Raw genomic sequence first — 18676 nt, 5'->3', positions numbered from 1 at the left:
TGGACTTCCCACAAAGTAGGAGGCATGGTATGCCACCAAGCCCTTTTGATACAAAACATTGGAAGCTTATATACATAATTTTTCTCAACTGCAATACCAATTCATATTCCTTATTTTTAATGCTTCATACTAAATGTGATATTCAGAATCGAATTCACCTGCTCACTTGGGATTGAACCTGCGCGTTCTCAGTTAAGAGACTTTTATATTACTAAGCTATAAGATTATTAGTGTGTCAAATCAAATCACAATTTTGATGCTGATGTTGTACTAATTCTATGTTAGTTGTGATGGTATTAATGAAAGGTGTTCATTCTCTTTAAACAGAGTTGAAACTTGCGAGTCTAGTTTAGACTTTATGAATGAAAAAATTACGTCAGGAGAATCACCTCCTAGGTATACTATAAATCATATAATTATATTATAAAAAATAAATAAAACGAATAGCTGAGACATGAGCGAAGGTGAAATCAAGGGGCATTCAATTGGATTGTTTTGCTGAAAAAATTTGCTTCGAAGCAAATATAGATGTGGGTGACAATACCACGGAGGTCAGAGTTCAAGTGCAGCTTCTGAATAATAATTTCCAAGCATAGTTTATGTGTTCATGCTTTATCAATCCTTTCACCCAAACTAGAAAGAATTGGAATTTAAAGAGTAGTATCAATCAAGTCACAACAAATCTAATCATTCAATCTTCCTTATAACAGGAATACCACCCTTATTCATAATCCATCAATAAATACGAAGGAAATAAAATTAGAAGTCTTTGTTTAACAAATACAATGCTTTGCAAGAGAGAGAGTGACATCAATGAGATGAGCATTCAAACTCATCAAATTTGGATTTAATTTTTTTTTAATAATTATTTTAATAAATATAGAATTTAAAAGAGAAATGATATTTTAATTTTATTTTTTAAAAATATAATTTTTCATTTAAAAACAATCAATTAAATATTTTAAGTTTGAACTATCCAAATTAGATATGAATAGTTTGGATTTGACGAGTTTGAAGAGCATCCAAGCTGGGTTGGTGGCATATGAAGGTGTTAGGATGCAAAACATAGGATCACAAAGCAAAGATTAAAAAGATAATCTAATAACCTGTGCTCTTAATTCCATTTATCTCTACGCTCTACGCTCTTATAATCTAGAAATTCCAGCAAGGCATTATGAGGAGATGGAATATGTAGGAATTGGGCTTCACCCTAACTCCATGCCCACTACAATGAGCATGCCTACCCAACTTAGTGCTTGTTGGGTTTGGATTGAAGTTGGCTTGACCCTACTTTTTTTTAAAAAAATTATTTAAAATCTAAAAATTGTTCTTCATCAACAGAAAAAATGACTAGTATTATGCAAAATATATTTTTTTTTAAAAAAAAAAAGACTACCTCAAGTTATAAGAGTTATGCAACATCTAGTAATAACAAAATTAGTTATATTAGTTATATTGTATGCAATCAATGTAAATGTTTTGACAAAAAGAATAAAGTGATAAATAAAAAAAATTGAGATCTTATCATCAGTAGCAAGATAAATTCTTTAATTAACTTTTACATTTAAAATAAATTGGATAAAATGAGCTTAATGGAGCAGCTGGCTTAATCCTAGTCATAATTGATAATTTCATGTGTTTAACAATTTAGTTTTCTCCCATACGGTGTGTTGGCATGGTGTTTGTATTAAAAAAGATATGTGATTAATAAGTTGATATATAATTTAATAATACAAAGAAGTATTTTAAAGAAATCATAAAATATGTGATATAATTAAATAATATTTTAATATTTTTAAATTAGTTAATTAAGTTTTATATTGAAAAGATGGGGTGGTAGAATATATAAAATTAACAGCCAATCTTTTGTATGAAGGAAGTAGTCGATTTTTTCTTAACAAGATTGGTGATGAGAAACTTTTTATTTTTCTAAAAATTCCATAAGAACAATTACTTTAATTAATTTTGATAATATTTGAATATGATTAAGGTTGAAGAGAGAAAAAATCTGAACTATACTTTAAATGATGGAACTTTGAAATGTTTCAGATTGGGAACAGCCAACCAAACTCTCCGCCGTCCGGTGCCTGGGAAGCAGTCCTCCTTCTAATTAACCTTCGTTATTACTATTATCTTTTTTGATCTTTTATCTTTTCTGTTTTTTTTTTTGGCTCAACATTTCAAATCCAATTGAACGTAAATTTTCTTGCCAATCCAATCACTTCGATTCCCTCCAACGATTAATCACCTTTCACCGGCTTTAAAAGAAGAAAAAGAGATTGATGTTTTTGCCAATCTTTGCTCCGACATCATCAATCTCCATCGTTTCTTCAACCTGAAACTTCTGGATCGAAGATACTTTGACTTTCAGATTTTGCCTGTGTACTTTTCATTTGAAGGGGAAGATGAGTAATCAGAAGAAAAGAAATTTTCAGATAGAGGCGTTTAAGCACCGGGTCGTGATGGATCCGAAATACGCTGATAAGACCTGGAAGATTCTGGAGCACGCGATTAATGAGATATACAATCACAACGCTAGTGGTCTCAGTTTCGAAGAGCTCTACAGGTCTCCTTTCTTTCTCGTGATTTCCATCGGCTGCCATTAATCTTGCGTTTGCCTTCCTCTCTGGGAAAATTGTTTTCTTCGTGTGATGTGATCTTTCTGATCTCTTGGTGGACGAGTCGGCTGTATCATCTTGATAAGCTTCGAACTTGCGGTTGTACTCAGTAAAATAACTCGTCAATTTTGAATGCCGACACAGCTTATTATTGGCCTGTGCAGTTATTTACATTGTTTGAGAATCTGTTATTTAGTATTGCACTGCTCAGAGTATTTAAGGTATCTGAACTGTACAAAGTGGATCGTAAAAACAAATTTATTATCCTTCTTGTAGTTCCTTCTGGTCAACTTTTCATGGTATGTGCATTGTGTGAGATAAGGTGTCTCCTATGTCTAGGAAGTGTGTTTATGGACGAGTTAATTGAATATATGATGGAGCTCTTTTTTCTTTTCGAGATTATAACTGGAGCTCTTTTTTCTTTTCGAGATTATAAGATGCTCAATTTTTTTTTGAGTTGTGGATCAGCTTCTATGCTGTTCTATTTCTTAAATCGTTGGAGTTGCTCGGTATCTGAACCCAGACTGTCTTCATCTGTTTCAATTTTTTTGCACTGTTTTGAGTTCTTATGATATCTTAATAGATTGAGTTGCGCTTCTTTTCACAAATTTTAACATAGCTTGGAGAGAGAAAAAACTGTGAGTTTAGAAACTGGGAGGGTTGAAACCCTGAACTATGCAGGGATTGCTTAGTTGAAATTCTGTATTGGATAACTATTTACTTGTGAGGATATTATGAGGGATTCTGATATACATCATTGATAAGAGTCCACATTAATGTTTCAAGGTTGGGCCTCTTAATGGAAATGTTCTTGTGGAACACAATGGGTACTGAATCTATTGACTTTCTCTTTGCATGCAATGAAACTTCTGCTTCTTCTGAGTTCTGAAAAGGATAGTTTTATTAGCAGATTTGTCAGCTGTAGTTGGATATTTATTAGAGTAATGGTTTATACTTTATACTTCTACTCAGCTAATGACTTGTTATTTAAATAACATACACTGAACTAACGGATTTTCTTGTGGGATATGTGCCCATCGAAAGGATTTTATGTCTTGTCCTATTCTTTCCCGAGGGAAAAATTATATATCATGCCTCTAAACTTTTCACCTCTGTTTCTGTGTGGATTCAGAAATGCATACAATATGGTGCTTCACAAATTTGGTGAAAGGCTTTACTCTGGACTGGTCACAACCATGACTGCACATCTCAAAGATATAGCCAATTCTGTTGAAGCAGCTCAAGGTGAATCCTTTCTGGAGGAACTCAACAGAAAATGGAGTGATCATAATAGGGCATTGCAAATGATTAGAGACATACTAATGTATATGGATAGAACTTACATCCCAAGCACACATAAGACCCCTGTTCATGAGCTTGGGCTGAATCTATGGAGAGAAAATGTTATTTACTCCAGCCAGATCAGGACCCGGCTATTGACTTTACTTTTGGAATTTGTACAAAGAGAACGCACTGGTGAAGTTATTGATAGAGGGCTAACTAGGAATATAATAAAGATGCTATTGGATTTGGGTCCATCTGTCTATACACAAGAATTTGAGGCTCATTTTCTTCGAGTGTCCGCTGAGTTTTATAGGGTAGAATCCCAGAAATTCATTGAGTGCTGTGACTGTGGGGAATATCTGAAAAAAGCTGAGAAGCGACTGAATGAGGAAATTGACAGGGTGAACCATTACTTGGATTCCAGGACTGAAAAGAAGATAACAAATGTGGTGGAGAAGGAGATGATTGAAGATCACATGCTGAGATTAATCAATATGGAGAATTCTGGGTTAGTAAATATGCTTTGTGATGATAAATATGAAGATCTGGGTAGAATGTATAATTTGTTTCGTCGTGTTCCTGAAGGTCTTTCAAAAATTCGAGAAGTGATGACTTCTCATATCAGAGAATCTGGCAAAGTGCTTGTTACTGATCCAGAAAGGTTGAAGGATCCTGTAGAGTTCGTGAATAGGCTTTTGGATGAGAAAGATAAATATGACAAGATTATTAACCTGTCATTTAACAATGACAAATCTTTTCAGAATGCTTTGAATTCTTCATTTGAATACTTCATTAACTTGAATCAGCGTTCTCCGGAGTTTATTTCACTATTTGTAGATGATAAACTTCGTAAAGGTCTTAAGGGTGTTAGTGAAGATGATGTAGAGATTATTCTTGACAAGGTGATGATGTTGTTTCGATATTTGCAGGAAAAAGATGTTTTTGAAAAGTATTACAAGCAACATCTGGCAAAGCGACTCTTGTCTGGAAAAACAGTTTCTGATGATGCTGAGAGAAGCCTCTTGGTTAAGCTCAAGACGGAATGTGGTTACCAATTCACCTCTAAATTAGAAGGCATGTTTATGGACATGAAAACTTCAGAGGACACGATGCAAGGTTTTAACTCAAGCCACCCTGAGCTTGGAGATGGACCTACACTGACTGTTCAGGTTCTGACAACAGGATCTTGGCCTACTCAGCCCAGTGCTCCATGCAATCTGCCGGCTGAGGTGTCAGCACTTTGTGAGAAGTTTCGGTCATATTACCTTGGTACTCATACCGGCAGGAGATTGTCCTGGCAAACAAATATGGGATCTGCAGACATAAAAGCAACCTTTGGAAATGGCCAGAAGCATGAGTTACATGTCTCCACTTATCAAATGTGTGTCCTCATGGTGTTCAACGATACAGATAGACTTAGCTACAAGGAGATTGAGCAAGCAACACAGATTCCTGCTTCAGATCTGAAGAGGTGCCTACAATCATTGGCTTTGGTGAAGGGCAGAAATGTCCTCAGGAAGGAGCCTATGGGTAAAGATGTTGCAGAGAATGATTCATTCTTTGTTAATGACAAGTTCAGTAGCAAATTATACAAGGTAAAAATAGGAACGGTAGTAGCACAAAAGGAATCAGAACCAGAAAAGTTAGAAACACGACAGAGAGTGGAGGAGGACAGGAAGCCTCAGATTGAAGCTGCAATAGTGAGGATCATGAAGTCAAGGAAGTTCCTTGATCATAACAATCTAGTAGCAGAGGTCACAAAGCAGTTGCAATCGCGATTCTTGGCAAATCCGACAGAGGTTAAGAAAAGGATTGAGTCCCTCATTGAGCGTGAATTTTTGGAGCGTGATGAGGGCGACAGAAGGTTTTATCGGTATCTTGCCTAGATGTGGTTCCAAAGCTTGTTCAGTTCCTGAAGACTAGCGGTGAGCCATTATGCTGTATCTTAGCACCGCGGGTGAATGTTGCATTTGAAAAGCTCCATTGATTTTCAATGTACATCATATTGTTGTGTGTCGGGTTTTGTATTTGAGAGCTTGTAATCTGCATAAATTAACAAACTAATGTCCATGCTCTATTTGAGGAATCCTCGTATGTCTTTCCTTGACAACTTTGCTGCTCGAAGCTAGGAGGTTTTCACCGATCCAATCCAATGCAAAGGGCTTACTATTTTCAGCTTCTCTAGTAGCTCTTTAGAACCCCCTATTAAGGGGGCCTGAAAAACTTTTCAGAAGTTTTTTTTCGCAAATCGAGATAAATTCCTTCACATATTTATTTTGTAGACTGTAAAATCACTTCTGAAACTATGATTTGGTTTTTATCCAAATACTCATTTAGGATGGTCACACTCTCTTTGGACAAGTCTTTTATAAACAATTTTTTTGAAAACATGGAAAAAAGTTACAATGCAGGTATAATATACAAAACGTAATTTTTTTTCCAAAAGAAAAAGATGATTCTTTAATTTCTTTGTCTCGGAAAGTCGCCTAATCCCACAAGGACAAATTCTTCAAGTCGGAAAACTCGTGTCCCTTAATAACAATTGACCTCTGTAACAGAGATAACAACAGACAAAGAAGATGTAAATGCCAGATTGTACTCTATCCTCCTCCTGTCATCGTCAACGACTGCGTTTTAACCACGAAGACAGGAACCAAAGCGACTGCCAAGCCACGTTGCACAAATTTGATATTAACACAACTTATTGTCGGCAAGCTTCATCCACTAGATTAGGGGGGAAAATAATAGTCTGCTCACTAACAAGTTCTCTCCAAGGAATCGGCCAGCCTTCTCGCGGGCGAGAATTGAATAACGTAGCTGTTTCTGGGCTTTTTTTTTTTTTTTGCCTCTAGTCTTTTAATTTTCCAATGTATTAAAGGAAAAAAACAAAAAATCCAACCCACCTTGCTGGTACGCATGTATAAGATCAAAGTATATAATTGTTTGTGAATTGTCTAATATTGAATATTATAAATTCATATTCAAGCAGTCAAGCACTACTATATGAAAGTAGCTCTTCTATTTTTTTTTTTCATTACCAAAATTCGAATCCTCTAATTTTGAGTCCCATGCATCCATTTGATCCAATAATGATTGGAAATGGTAGAACATATATTAATTCTGAACCAAATAGCATGTTTTCACCCAAAACGATAAACTGAATGGTATGGTGGTCAATTTTTTTCTGGGGGCCAAAGTTGAGATCATTTTTAAGCCACGGTCCAGTTCACATCCTCAGACTTGACTTGCTCGCGTTAATTGCTCGACAGAAGACTATTTCAGATTTTTTTTTTACACAAAAATAAATGTTGACGATGTGTCAAAAGGTGTTAACGAACAGAAAGGTAACAAATGTAATTATGAAATTTAAACTTTCCATACAGTCACGTATTTTTAAATCACTCTGTGTGAAAATGTAAGAGATCAAACTTAAATATGGTGACTGAATACAGTTATATTTCACAAATATTCTGATACTATTATTTCTCACAGCTTCTACCATCGACTAACTAAACTCGCATAATAGAGGATGATCTCTCTCGAAGCTTCAATTCTTGTGAGCAGCATTCTATGCATTGGATGAATGTGGGAGAATGAACTGATTTGTGTAGAGCATTTACAAGTACTTCAATTATCTGCTCAATACTTGTTCGTTTCTGGAGATCGGCAGTGAACCACCCTATTAGGCAGGTTAAAAATTGCATTTTGAAAGCTCCATAGGTTTCATTGTTTATCACATTTGAGATGAGCTTATTACCTGCATAACCTATCAACCTAATGTCCATTTCTTTTCATTTTCGGTTTTTTTGAGAAAAAATGACGGGGTCCAACAGTGATAATTCTTCCATGATAACCAGCTATCACTGCGACACAATTGACCGCTGCTGTACACAGTTTTGCTTGGAATAAAGGAAAAGAACTCCATAGAAGCAGCAATACTAGAGTCACAGAGAAACCGACAGAGAAGATGTCAATGTAGGAAAATTGTACGCTGCGTTTTAATCATGAGGCCACAGACAAAGTGTTTGCCAAGCAACGTTCTTTGTGAATAATCAGCACAAATTTGTAGAACCAGAGACAAGCTTCTGCTATAAAAGGCATCCTTTACCATGGTGTTTGGCATAGGAAGCTGCACAAGAGGCAATTCATTAGATATTGCTTATTACTTTGCAATGGCATCCAAAAAGTTGTCAATCTCAATCTCTGTCTTCTCCTTCATCGTGTTAGCACTAGCAACTAGATCCAATGCAGGAAGCATAGCAATCTACTGGGGCCAGAATGGTAATGAGGGCACATTGGCTAAGGCTTGTGCCACTGGCAACTATGAGTATTTGATTTTGGCCTTCTTACCAACTTTTGGGAATGGCCAAACCCCGATGATAAACTTGGCCGGTCATTGTGATCCCTACAGTAATGGCTGCACTGCCTTGAGCTCTGACATCAAATCCTGTCAAGCCAAAGGCATCAAGGTGTTGCTGTCTTTAGGAGGAGGCGCTGGTAGCTACTCACTTGCGTCCCCTCAAGATGCACAACATGTAGCCACTTACCTTTGGAACAACTTCTTAGGAGGACAGTCTTCTTCTCGTCCACTGGGTCCTGCTGTTCTCGATGGGATTGACTTCGACATTGAAGGAGGATCAAACCACTACTGGGGAGATCTTGCGAGGTACCTTAAAAGCTATGGCAATCAGGGGAGAAAAGTTTACATAACTGCAGCACCTCAATGCCCATTTCCTGATGCTTGGATAGGAAATGCCCTCAAGACGGGTCTTTTTGATTATGTTTGGGTCCAGTTCTACAACAACCCACCCTGCCAGTACAGTTCAGGAATCACCAATCTCGATGATGCATGGAAGCAGTGGACATCAGACATTCCAGCTAACAAGATATTCCTGGGGCTGCCAGCTTCTCCTGAGGCTGCAGGCAGTGGCTTCATTCCTGCATCTGATCTTACTTCCACTGTGCTACCAAAAATTAAGGCTTCAGCAAAATATGGAGGTGTCATGCTGTGGTCTAGGTATTATGATGCCCAAAGCGGATATAGTAACTCCATCAAAAGCCACGTCTAAAATATATACTCATCATTAATGTACTAGCCTATATGTTGTGTATTGATGCATGTTTACATATAAATATTTAGTATGCTCAATTAAATCGCCCATAAATACATTTGCCCCGTCCCTTATAAGGTTACAAGGGATGGAAATCATCTAACAAATTTTCTTGTACAATTACTCCGTAAAAAAATTTTACTATCAGATAACTAAACTCCCATGATACGGGATGATCTCTCTCACAGCTTCAGTTCTGTGTGTAGTTTTCTATGTAACTGACGTGGGAGAATGAATGATTTTATCTAAAGCCCAATGACCCAGTAAAAGTAATGTTACTTTCAAAGGAAGAGCAATTTTTACTTGTGGAGAATTTCCCATGTGCTTAGCATTGCAAATTTGGCTGCATGGCTGCTTTAAAAGCGGAATAAGCGATTTCTGCTATCAGACAAAGGGGTTCATTTGGCTGCTGTTCATTATGAACACAATTATAATAGTTACACCATATTATTTAGGAAAACTTAAGCAGCAATTATTTCATGGCATCATTGCAACATAGATAAGAAATTCAAGAGGATAGATAACATCACTAACACGACCTAATACAAAACTCCCAAGATTGCTTCTATGGTTGAAAACTATGACTCCAAATTGAGAATGCGGATTTTTATATCAGAGAATGTCTTCACATCAGTTCCCCATAACCTGCTTTTCACAGATGAGCATAAAATGCTTTTTAGAAGATAGCAATGTACTCAAATCTCAGCCAACAAATAAATGCAGACGTTAAAGAACTCCCCCCCCCCCCCCCCAAAAAAAAAAAAAAAGCATACATGCAGTGAACAGACATTGAGATATTTCTATCAGTCCAAGAGAGGAGGTATCAGCATTAGACAAGAAAGCTCTTACCAACAATCTATTCCAACTGCATTGGCCCCTAATTTATCTGCTTTTTTATCATCTCCTATGTGTAAGGCTCTGCTTGCCTCTACTTCAACTTGATCTAGTAAAAGGCAAAAAACTTGTGACAAAAAATTCAACAAATTCTAGCATCATTGTGGGACTAGATGTAGCAATGCAGTGAACAGTGCCACTTTTCGTTAGAATTAATTAAACTAACATGCTTGCAGCATTCTTGCAGAAGTGATTTTCTAAAATCGGTTTTGATCCATATGATACAAAAAATAGTTCAAGACAATATTTCTTCAAGTCTTCCTCATCCTCTAGTATTCCAAATGTAACTTTGTAATATATATATATATATATATATATATATAGATTATTGATTTTGTTATAATCATAATTTTATTCTAGAGTATCTCCTATATTTACCGTTTTACACTTTAGGCAATAGAAGTTAAGCAAGACAGAGATGAGTGGAAATGTGGAACAAAATAATTTACAAAAGTGGTGATAAATTAACAGGTGAAAATACGACCAGTATCTACTTGATACATGAAGACCATACATACCTAAAGCAGCTTCAAATATTCTTGGATCTGGCTTTTCATATCCAACTTCTGATGATATAATAATAGCATCAAACCTAAGATAAAAACCAAAATTTTATATGGATAAACACCAAGAGAGGTTCATGCACAACATGGATTTCTGAAAACTTAGAGGTTTGACAAGAAAAAATCTCCTCAGCTATGTCAATGTCATCCAAATGTTCAAGAATGCAACAAAGCTAAGTAATAACATGTTCAAGAAATTATCGATGCTCACAGATTTAATACACTAAGATCCTTCAATAGCTTCCTCAATCGAGTGTCAAAATTGGAAACAACGGCCATCTTAACTGTGTCACTGCTTTTCATGTTAGAAAGAACAAATGTCGAACTCCAAAGAACTTAGATAAGTCAGGGCACATAATTTTAGTGGTCTAGGATAAAGAAATATGTGTAATTCATTTGACCTCCTGAATCCTTGAGAAGGGAAATTGTTTCATAAGCTCCATCTGGAAGATGCCACGCATGACCATTTGCATAGTACTGACAAGAACATTACTTAGAAGTTCAGATACAAGCAGTTCGCTTGAGAGCCATCAAGAGTTGGAAAAGAACGGTATGCTCATGAGAAGGGTTACCTCATAAACTTCCTCAAAATAATCTTCATCAGCACAACCCGTGGCTTCAGAAACCACAAGCTTCCAAAATGGCCTCCCGTCTCCCTGTAATGAATACAACTTAAAAATCTGTTACTGCTGTATCTTGAAGAAAACCGGCATTAAGCACCCTTTACATGCTGCTTTTCTGTTTATGTATATTACGTATCTTGAAGAAAAGAGATCAATCTCTGGACTAGATTATATGTTTATGAAAGAAATCTACTAGGTAAACCATCTGACATCAATAATCATGAAATAGATACAGTAGAAAATTGACTGCAAAAGTGACACAGAAGTTACGCATAAGCAAGTCAATTTGTAAACATAGATAAGTACCACGGTAGTGTTTCAATGAAAGAAAATTTTTCATTATGGAACAATTAGAATCCTTTTGCACAAAACTGGTCTCTAGCAAACCAAATATGTCATTATAGAAAGTCATATGTGCTAAGTACAAGGTCACCAAAACTTTATCTAACCGCTGGAGGCATAGAGACTAGAACTATGTACACTCTATATAACACTGTCCTCACGGTTTCCAAATAACCATTAGATGATCGGAAGCAATCTCATCCAGAAAAGAAAAGTGGCATCTCCAAAGGTGTGAATGAGCTTTGAATAAAGGTCAAGTAAATACAGAGCATCATTGTAAAGTACACACACACACAGACAGATTATCACGCACAGAGCACAAACCTGGTAACGTAGCTTTTCAGGCCAAGGGGCAGCAAATGCTCTCCTAAACCCTTGCTTTATCTCAGCTGGTGTCACAGTCAAACCTTAAAAATGTTGACAGAAAGCTATCAGGTATATTCATGACTCCAAGCCACGTATTAACAAGTGAGAGTCATACAAAGTACATTTTTAAGTTAACTCACTTGATTCACTGGAGCAATGTAACTTAGGGATTCATATGGGAAGCCCATGACTTTCGAAAACTAAAAATGACCACCGTACGTTGCACAGATACGTTAAGATCTAAAGAACTCTACTACAATAGTCTAGCCATAAACTTTACTTTCCAATTCAAATTTGACTGCAAATAATTCAAATTCAAATCACCAAAATAATTAAATACAAACAACCAAATTATGCCATCCAAAAAATACTATTCACACGCCAAGCGAAGCCACATAACTTGGCTTGACTTTATTGTAATAAGACATAGATAGTAGATAGCAAATAGCAGATTGGGAATGAAGCTAGTTATTTTCATTCCTTTTCTTTTTTTGAGTAAAAGAGACGCAGCATTAAGATAATTATGGCCTTTTATTGGTAGTTGCTGAGTGAATTTATAAATCAACGATCGCAAACTAACCATATTTTCTTCCAATTGCAGAGTAAGTCTCCTCAACTGGCTTTGCCAATTGCAAAAGGGTACCTCCAGCGTCCAAAAGCAAAGCATCATATGCCCTCCCACGAGAATTCGATCCATCTACGATCAAAATTTGAGCAGAAACAGAGACAAACAGAGAAACTTGAGCAAGAATGGCCAGAACATGTTACACTCCCGCAGTAAGCGAATGAACCACTTCCTATTGATCAACAAGTAATCTATTTCTGTACCCGGATGGGGAAAAAAAAAAATCATGTTTTGGTTAAGTGAAAACGATGGGTACGAGTAGTTGAAATGTAGCTGACCGTAGCGAACCGACATCGAAGAAAATCCAAAAAGCTTTGAATTCGGAGGTTTGAGAGCTCTGAATAATGCGTTACCGGGAGAGCATCTCACCAGGCTAGTCCCCATCGGCTCCACTAAAATGTTTTGACGTCAAATTCTATGTGGTTGTCTTCGGCATATTTCTACAACAGCTTGGAGCTTTTTTTGCCAAAAAAAAAAATCCTAAATTACTGGTTCCTGTAGTTAATTTTGCCCCAGCAAGGGATAATTTTGCCTCCTCATTCAAATTTTGCTGCTTGATTTCTGGCCAGGAAAAAAAGTTGCTGCTGGATTATTCCTATGATAAATTCTACTCCTCCGATCCTTAATATATGACCTAATTGTTAAGTTAGTTTTGATCCTAAATATAAGACTTATTTATCATATTTATTAATTTTTTCTAAATTATCCATGTAAATACTTCATCAACCATAATCAAGCAAGTGAGGGGAAAAAGATATTAGAAAAATGATTGTGGTTTTAGAAAAAATATGTTATATTTTTTATAATTAACTAACTTATCTAATTTTTTTATTTTAATCAAATTAGTTAAATAAGTATTATATTAAGGGCTGGAGGAGTAATATAAATTCTGGCCAAGAAAAAAGTTGCCGCTTGATTATAACACGAATTCATAGGAAGGGACGTTTGCAACAACTATATCTTCAAATTCATGTCACTGTAATTTAGGTTATTTATGCTTCATTGCTTTGAGCTTACAGGAATCCGGATCCAAATCAGTAAACATTATCTCCCCAGTTGCTTCCCTGAAGAGAAAAGCCCCTTTACAGTTTGGAAAGTCGGTGCCCAATAAATAAGTGAATTTTCCTGCTTTGGAATTAATTATAAACTATTGAACCGCATCAACTATTGACTTGTAAGTTTTTATAAAGAAAACACTCATAATTATTAACTTGTTTGAATTACAAGCTAATGCTTGAAGGTGGATTGAACCCACATTCTAGTGCCACACATGCTGTATAGCTTCCTTAATTTATGTCAAATATTTATTGGCAATAACATGGACTGTCCCAAGATGCTCTGTAGAACACAGAATTTCCCATGAAATTAGGTTCATTATAATTATAAAAGCGAGATTTTTCAATTGTCATGCTTGGGTATTTTCAACTTAAAATCTAACTGAAGGTCTACGCGCAAATTAAATAGATAAACAGAGTTATTAAAACATCCCCTCTATGATGTACTTAACAAATAATTTTAAAAATAAAATAAAATTTTTCAGTAGCTGGTCAAGTTAAAAAGACCTATTAAAAAAACAGTACATCCACTGAAAAAGAACAATTTACAGATATTTAGTCCTGCTAACCACTCTAAACTTTTCTGGGGCAGAACAGAGGACCAGTGACATGTCAGTGCTTACCCAAATTTGAAAATGTAAACAAATCAATTAAAAAAAAGTTAGCAAAAATCTCCACTTCACGCCTACTTAGCGAACGTGAGGAAGCTGGGAAATCAAAACCTTCATCATCTTTCTCTTCATCATACAGCAGCAGCAACCACCATCAACATTGGTTACAAGGAGAATAAACAGTCCACTTCCGAAGAAGAAATGTAGTGTTTTGTCCAAGCTTTAATCATACGTCAATTTTGACGAATCAGAGCTGAAACGAAGCCAAATATGATAAAATACATTCTGCCTTCAGTGTGAATCCCTGCTCACATCAGATACATCATGTCAGGAGCTCAGGTATGCGTTAATTAATCTTGATCAAATCCCCAATTAATATAAACGAAGGCAGAGAAATTCTTGCAAACACCATCCTAAAATGGTCCATTAAGGGTTACTCTTAGATGCAGTTCCTTGTATACTTGCCGATAGGCTCTCTAGCTACAACTAACAAATGTACGAGTCTTTGATGACAAGTGTCATATTAAGTTTCAAAAACTCTGAATGTCATGTTTTAATTTGAGATCCTGAAGGACAGGATACAAGGAATTACATCGAAGTTTAATCCTTAAAAATAATGGGGCATTAAAGAAGGTAAGGGTCACACTCAGGATTACAGGATTAAAGCAGCCACAAAAGGCAACCTTGCAGAGGTTAAACTGATCAAGCAGTCTGGTTAAGATGGAAGAAGCCGGTGCCGGAATAGCTTCACCAATGCTCTGCGTTCACAATCCTGCAAAAATTTATGATATTTATACAAATTATCCCATTTATTTAATATATATTATAAATTTATACGTAACAACGCAGAAATGATGAGAGTTAAGTAGAACTGATGAAAAACATTACAAGTCTGTTCACCAAAAAAAAAAAATTATACTCCTCCGGTCCCAAATATAAGACCCATTTTGTAGTGTAATTTACACTACAAAATGAGTCTTATATTTAAGACCGGAGGAGTATATATATTACAAGTCTGTTGGGATGCAAGACTCATCAGGAGGGTTTTAACCAAGCAAGCTTTTCAAAATGTTACCAGCAGTTATATACAAGAGCAAGGTTATTTGTCAAGTAGCGCCCAAGTAGGACTCGTGTCCTTGTCATTGCAGACAAAAAGCCACCAACTAATATGGCCTCGGAGGGAGATTACAGAATGCGTGCAGAATAAACAATGAACAAGAAAAATATAAAATAAAGAACGGCCTACCTTGAACATGTACAAGTGAAATGGCCTATCAGGATTCATTCGCCTGAGTTTTAAATAAGTATATGCAAAGCTTAGTTGATCACGGGATGTAAATCGATCCACTTCATTGAACCAGAGGCATGAAAATAAATTAGACATTGGTGTATGCGCCCTGACTATCAAGGAACCCTCAGGAACATCTGCAAGGTGAAAGACAAACATTTGAACCACATAACCAATCACACGACCCAACAAAAATTCCATAGTAAACGAAGATACCAAGGAGACCTACAACTTGGAAGAGGATTATTAGAAGCTAAAGGATCAAACTTTGTGAGACCATCAGATTGGTAGAAGTTAAACTGTTCATCAATTGCCGCATGGTCATACTTATTCAAGCGTTTATTTTGGAGTACCTCCTCCCACACACAGTGGCGATCATAATGATTTGAGATGGCGTATTCGGCCTTCCTCCGCCACAAAAAGTATTCAATAATCAGCAATGGATCAGCATTAAGTCGCATCTTGCTGTCAAGCCAAATTGAGTACCTAACAATCAAGGATTTTAAATAAACATTAGATTGAGGAATGGATAGCCAAGAAACCAGGATGCTACAACAAATTGCAAGAACTACCTAGAATTTGGGAACAGGCGATGTGATAAAAATTTTGGCACCTTGCCAGTTCTCCGCATGTCCTCATATGGCAAGTTTTTTACAACAACTATTTTCCAGAGGCCAATGTACCCTCTATCATCAGGACTGTTTCCTTCAGATGATAATTTGGACAGAGTTTGATCATCCAAAAACATGACAAAGCAAACATTGTCCTTTGAATATTGACTGATCTGCAGCAATTAGGCATACATAATTCATGCTAAGTAATTTACAGACACTTGAAAGTTGACACTATAAAGTAGACACATGATTAGTTTTCAACATCTTATAGTCACAAAAACAAGGTGGATAAATAACTTCTATTCCTCAGCACATAACATGCTAATGTTATCATACATTAGACCCATTCAACATACATAGATCTTGAAAAAAGAGTAACAACCAAAATCATCATGAACAAAACTAAACTGGGAATATTCAAAGATGATGCTAATCAGTGAAGATGCTAGTCATTGGATAGTTCATAAATGAAACCCAATATGCTAAGTGCCTGTTTAGCATCAATTATTTTGAGCTTATAAGTACCTTATAAGCTCTATAAGCCCGATTGACACAATGGGTCCATTTGGATCAGCTTTTCTGCAATCGGGCTTTTGTATGAAAAGCTCCAATAAGCTATAAGCTAAAATTAACAGCTTATGACTTATAGCTTTTGAAATATAGAGAGAGAGAAAGTTAAAAAATTTATTATCTCCTTTGGTTCTTATTATAAGCCTCAAATAACTAATTTGTAGATAATAAAAAATCAGTTAAAATTATTTGAAAGTAATGAATAAGTTAGAAATATACTTTTATTTTTAAATATGCTCCTAAAAATATGCTTTTATTTTTTCATGTTTCACTTTATACTTAAAATATTTTTTGTGACTTCTTCATATTAAATTATTTTAATTTCATTGTATTATGTGAAATTATTTTTTTTAATAATGTTTCATTATTTGTTAAAACTCATACCCATTTGGGTCATTTTACAACTAAATTTACTTTTACTCAGCCATAATCCAAACAATATTTTACTAATCTCACTTTTGCAAACTAGCTTTTCTGAACTCCAATCCAAACACAATTCAGCTTATCTAATTTAGCTTTTACCCAATTTCACTTTTCCAAAAGCTACTTTTTCAATAAGCTACTTTTCAATCGCTGATCCAAACGGACCCTAAATCATAGACGATCCAGTGTAGCGAATGGTATATTTGAGCATGAATTCTCGTTTTAAGAGAGGTCTCAGCTCCCTCTCGTATTTTTTCCCTCTAAATTTTACTTTACCTTAGTCTTTCTGTCACCATTGCATATTTCTCCGCGGAGTTTATATTGCTGAGCAGGTGAAGACACAAAGACGCCCAAATTCAGACCGCTAATTATCTTCAACATACTTGTCACTTGTCTAGCTTGGGTTCGATCAAAATTTTAATCACCTCAGTACTATTATTTCTAGAAACAATTTTAGCAAGACGATATCATAAAGAAAACACAGGCCAACAATACTTGTAAATTCTTATATACTCCACATCAAGAAAAGATTGAAAATAGATGACAGGATTACCAATCTACTTGTAGGCCTCCTGAGAAAATCAGAGCTTCCAAAAATGCACGAAGAAACAGCAACCTTACAGTTGTTCATATAAGCCTTATCTCTTTCATCTAAATCAAATCCAGTGCTTGAATATCCTCCTTTTCCCTTGATAAAACCACAATGAAGGGTCTGGTTTACCCCATAAAATGATCTTTCTCTTTCCTCAAGAGTCTGATGTCCTCCAAAGCGAGGTTCAAATAAATTATTTTCTGACTCTTGATCTTCTTGACTAATATATTCTAGTGAAAACCAGGTGTAGTTAATGTAATTCTTGGGCTCGTGAATGGCATCTACTGATTCCAGAAGCCCAACATCACAAGGAAAATCTGCAAGATTGATATTACGGACAAGCATAGGATGAAAATAATTGAGTTAATTATGGAATTAAAATGCACAAATCCAAATGACAGCGCTGATAAATAATTGAAAAGATGGTCAACAAATTTTAAGGATGAGCGGTTATTTATTATCATCAAATCAAGAACTCAAAAGGTCTCTCTCTCTCTTTTTTTTTTAAAAAATACATTTAATAAAGAGGCCACTAGCTGAATCTCTGCTAAGTCATAGATTAAAGGAAAGGAACAGATCCTTGGCAAATCTTATTTAGTAGTGTTTCCATTGAGTTTTGAGTTCAGAAAGTTTTAGCAAGTTTTAACCATTGGTTTGACACTAATTTGTTCACCTTTCACATCTTATGGCAATCAAGGGATGCTAGCACTATATCATCATCTCCCGGCTGCAACACATTCTCAGAAACAGTTGCTAAGGTAAGCCCTAATGGGGATTATGTGCAAGCCATGTGACCCTTATAATGACAGTAGTGCCATCTATGGGTGAGGCACTGAAAAGAGAAATTGACACCAGGTTCTTTCTCTAAACCGAGCAAGTACCAATCCTACTCGTAGACATATAGACTGCACAGTTATAATGTGAATAAATTCCATCTAAACCAAAAGTACTAAATCATAGTTATCAACGACATAGATAACCACTATCCCATAATTCACAGTAAAATTTAAATTCATAAATCAAAACCTAATCAGAACCAGAACAATCAAACGTAATATCCATGTGAAAAGGTATCATAGAATAGCGGAAGTACAGCA

At 35.8% G+C, this 18676-nt stretch overlaps 4 protein-coding genes across 5 annotated transcripts; 2 read left to right on the top strand and 2 right to left on the bottom strand.

Annotated features, from left to right (window-relative positions):
* Positions 1 to 2101: 2101 nt before the first annotated feature.
* On the top strand, positions 2102 to 6080 carry LOC114720604 (cullin-3A-like). The gene is made up of 2 exons (XM_028906262.1): positions 2102 to 2566; positions 3751 to 6080. The coding sequence occupies exons 1-2, from the start codon at positions 2406 to 2408 to the stop codon at positions 5786 to 5788; spliced, it is 2199 nt and encodes a 732-aa protein (XP_028762095.1). The 5' UTR covers positions 2102 to 2405; the 3' UTR covers positions 5789 to 6080.
* A 1216-nt stretch (positions 6081 to 7296) lies between these two features.
* LOC114720599 (acidic endochitinase-like) lies at positions 7297 to 9520 on the top strand. Its single transcript, XM_028906257.1, has one exon. The coding sequence runs from the start codon at positions 8012 to 8014 to the stop codon at positions 8969 to 8971; it is 960 nt and encodes a 319-aa protein (XP_028762090.1). The 5' UTR covers positions 7297 to 8011; the 3' UTR covers positions 8972 to 9520.
* LOC114720600 (haloacid dehalogenase-like hydrolase domain-containing protein 3) lies at positions 9366 to 12833 on the bottom strand. 2 transcript variants are annotated; one of them, XM_028906259.1, is made up of 9 exons: positions 12705 to 12833; positions 12382 to 12498; positions 11760 to 11842; positions 11043 to 11126; positions 10872 to 10947; positions 10682 to 10754; positions 10426 to 10499; positions 9863 to 9956; positions 9366 to 9658 (listed from the first exon to the last, which is right to left on the bottom strand). In XM_028906259.1, exons 1-9 carry the CDS (start codon positions 12808 to 12810, stop codon positions 9592 to 9594), a joined length of 774 nt encoding a protein of 257 aa, XP_028762092.1. In that variant the 5' UTR covers positions 12811 to 12833; the 3' UTR covers positions 9366 to 9591. The 2 variants fall into 2 exon arrangements, with proteins under 2 accessions (XP_028762092.1, XP_028762091.1); XM_028906258.1 differs by having other exon boundaries at positions 9393 to 9661.
* Positions 12834 to 13978: 1145 nt separating this feature from the next.
* On the bottom strand, positions 13979 to 17924 carry LOC114720605 (uncharacterized). The gene is made up of 6 exons (XM_028906263.1): positions 17541 to 17924; positions 15953 to 16164; positions 15610 to 15866; positions 15339 to 15517; positions 14776 to 14864; positions 13979 to 14396 (listed from the first exon to the last, which is right to left on the bottom strand). Exons 1-5 carry the CDS (start codon positions 17922 to 17924, stop codon positions 14808 to 14810), a joined length of 1089 nt encoding a protein of 362 aa, XP_028762096.1. The 3' UTR covers positions 13979 to 14396; positions 14776 to 14807.
* Positions 17925 to 18676: the final 752 nt, after the last annotated feature.

The sequence above is a fragment of the Neltuma alba genome, unplaced genomic scaffold, assembly GCF_004799145.2.
Source record: "Neltuma alba isolate B1F8T4 unplaced genomic scaffold, ASM479914v2 tig00011991_pilon, whole genome shotgun sequence".
Lineage (NCBI taxonomy): Eukaryota > Viridiplantae > Streptophyta > Magnoliopsida > Fabales > Fabaceae > Neltuma > Neltuma alba.
The sequence above is the reverse complement of the archived record's forward strand: the minus strand, read 5'-3'. Positions and strand labels throughout refer to the sequence as shown.

What these genes read in the sequence shown, in the direction of transcription:
- LOC114720599 (XM_028906257.1), top strand. Translation starts at nt 8,012, where the DNA reads ATGGTGTTTGGCATAGGAAGCTGCACAAGAGGCAATTCATTAGATATT.
- LOC114720605 (XM_028906263.1), bottom strand. Translation starts at nt 17,924, where the DNA reads ATGCTTGTCCGTAATATCAATCTTGCAGATTTTCCTTGTGATGTTGGG. An exon ending in GGAGGCCTACAAGTAGATTG is followed by an intron (nt 16,165 to 17,540) that starts GTAATCCTGTCA and finishes TAATTGCTGCAG; the next exon opens with ATCAGTCAATATTCAAAGGA. An exon ending in TTCACTTGTACATGTTCAAG is followed by an intron (nt 14,865 to 15,338) that starts GTAGGCCGTTCT and finishes AAATTTTTGCAG; the next exon opens with GATTGTGAACGCAGAGCATT.
- LOC114720604 (XM_028906262.1), top strand. Translation starts at nt 2,406, where the DNA reads ATGAGTAATCAGAAGAAAAGAAATTTTCAGATAGAGGCGTTTAAGCAC. An exon ending in AGTTTCGAAGAGCTCTACAG is followed by an intron (nt 2,567 to 3,750) that starts GTCTCCTTTCTT and finishes GTGTGGATTCAG; the next exon opens with AAATGCATACAATATGGTGC.
- LOC114720600 (XM_028906258.1), bottom strand. Translation starts at nt 12,810, where the DNA reads ATGGGGACTAGCCTGGTGAGATGCTCTCCCGGTAACGCATTATTCAGA. An exon ending in CTGAAAAGCTACGTTACCAG is followed by an intron (nt 11,127 to 11,759) that starts GTTTGTGCTCTG and finishes TATTCATTACAG; the next exon opens with GGAGACGGGAGGCCATTTTG. An exon ending in ATTTTGAGGAAGTTTATGAG is followed by an intron (nt 10,948 to 11,042) that starts GTAACCCTTCTC and finishes TGTTCTTGTCAG; the next exon opens with TACTATGCAAATGGTCATGC.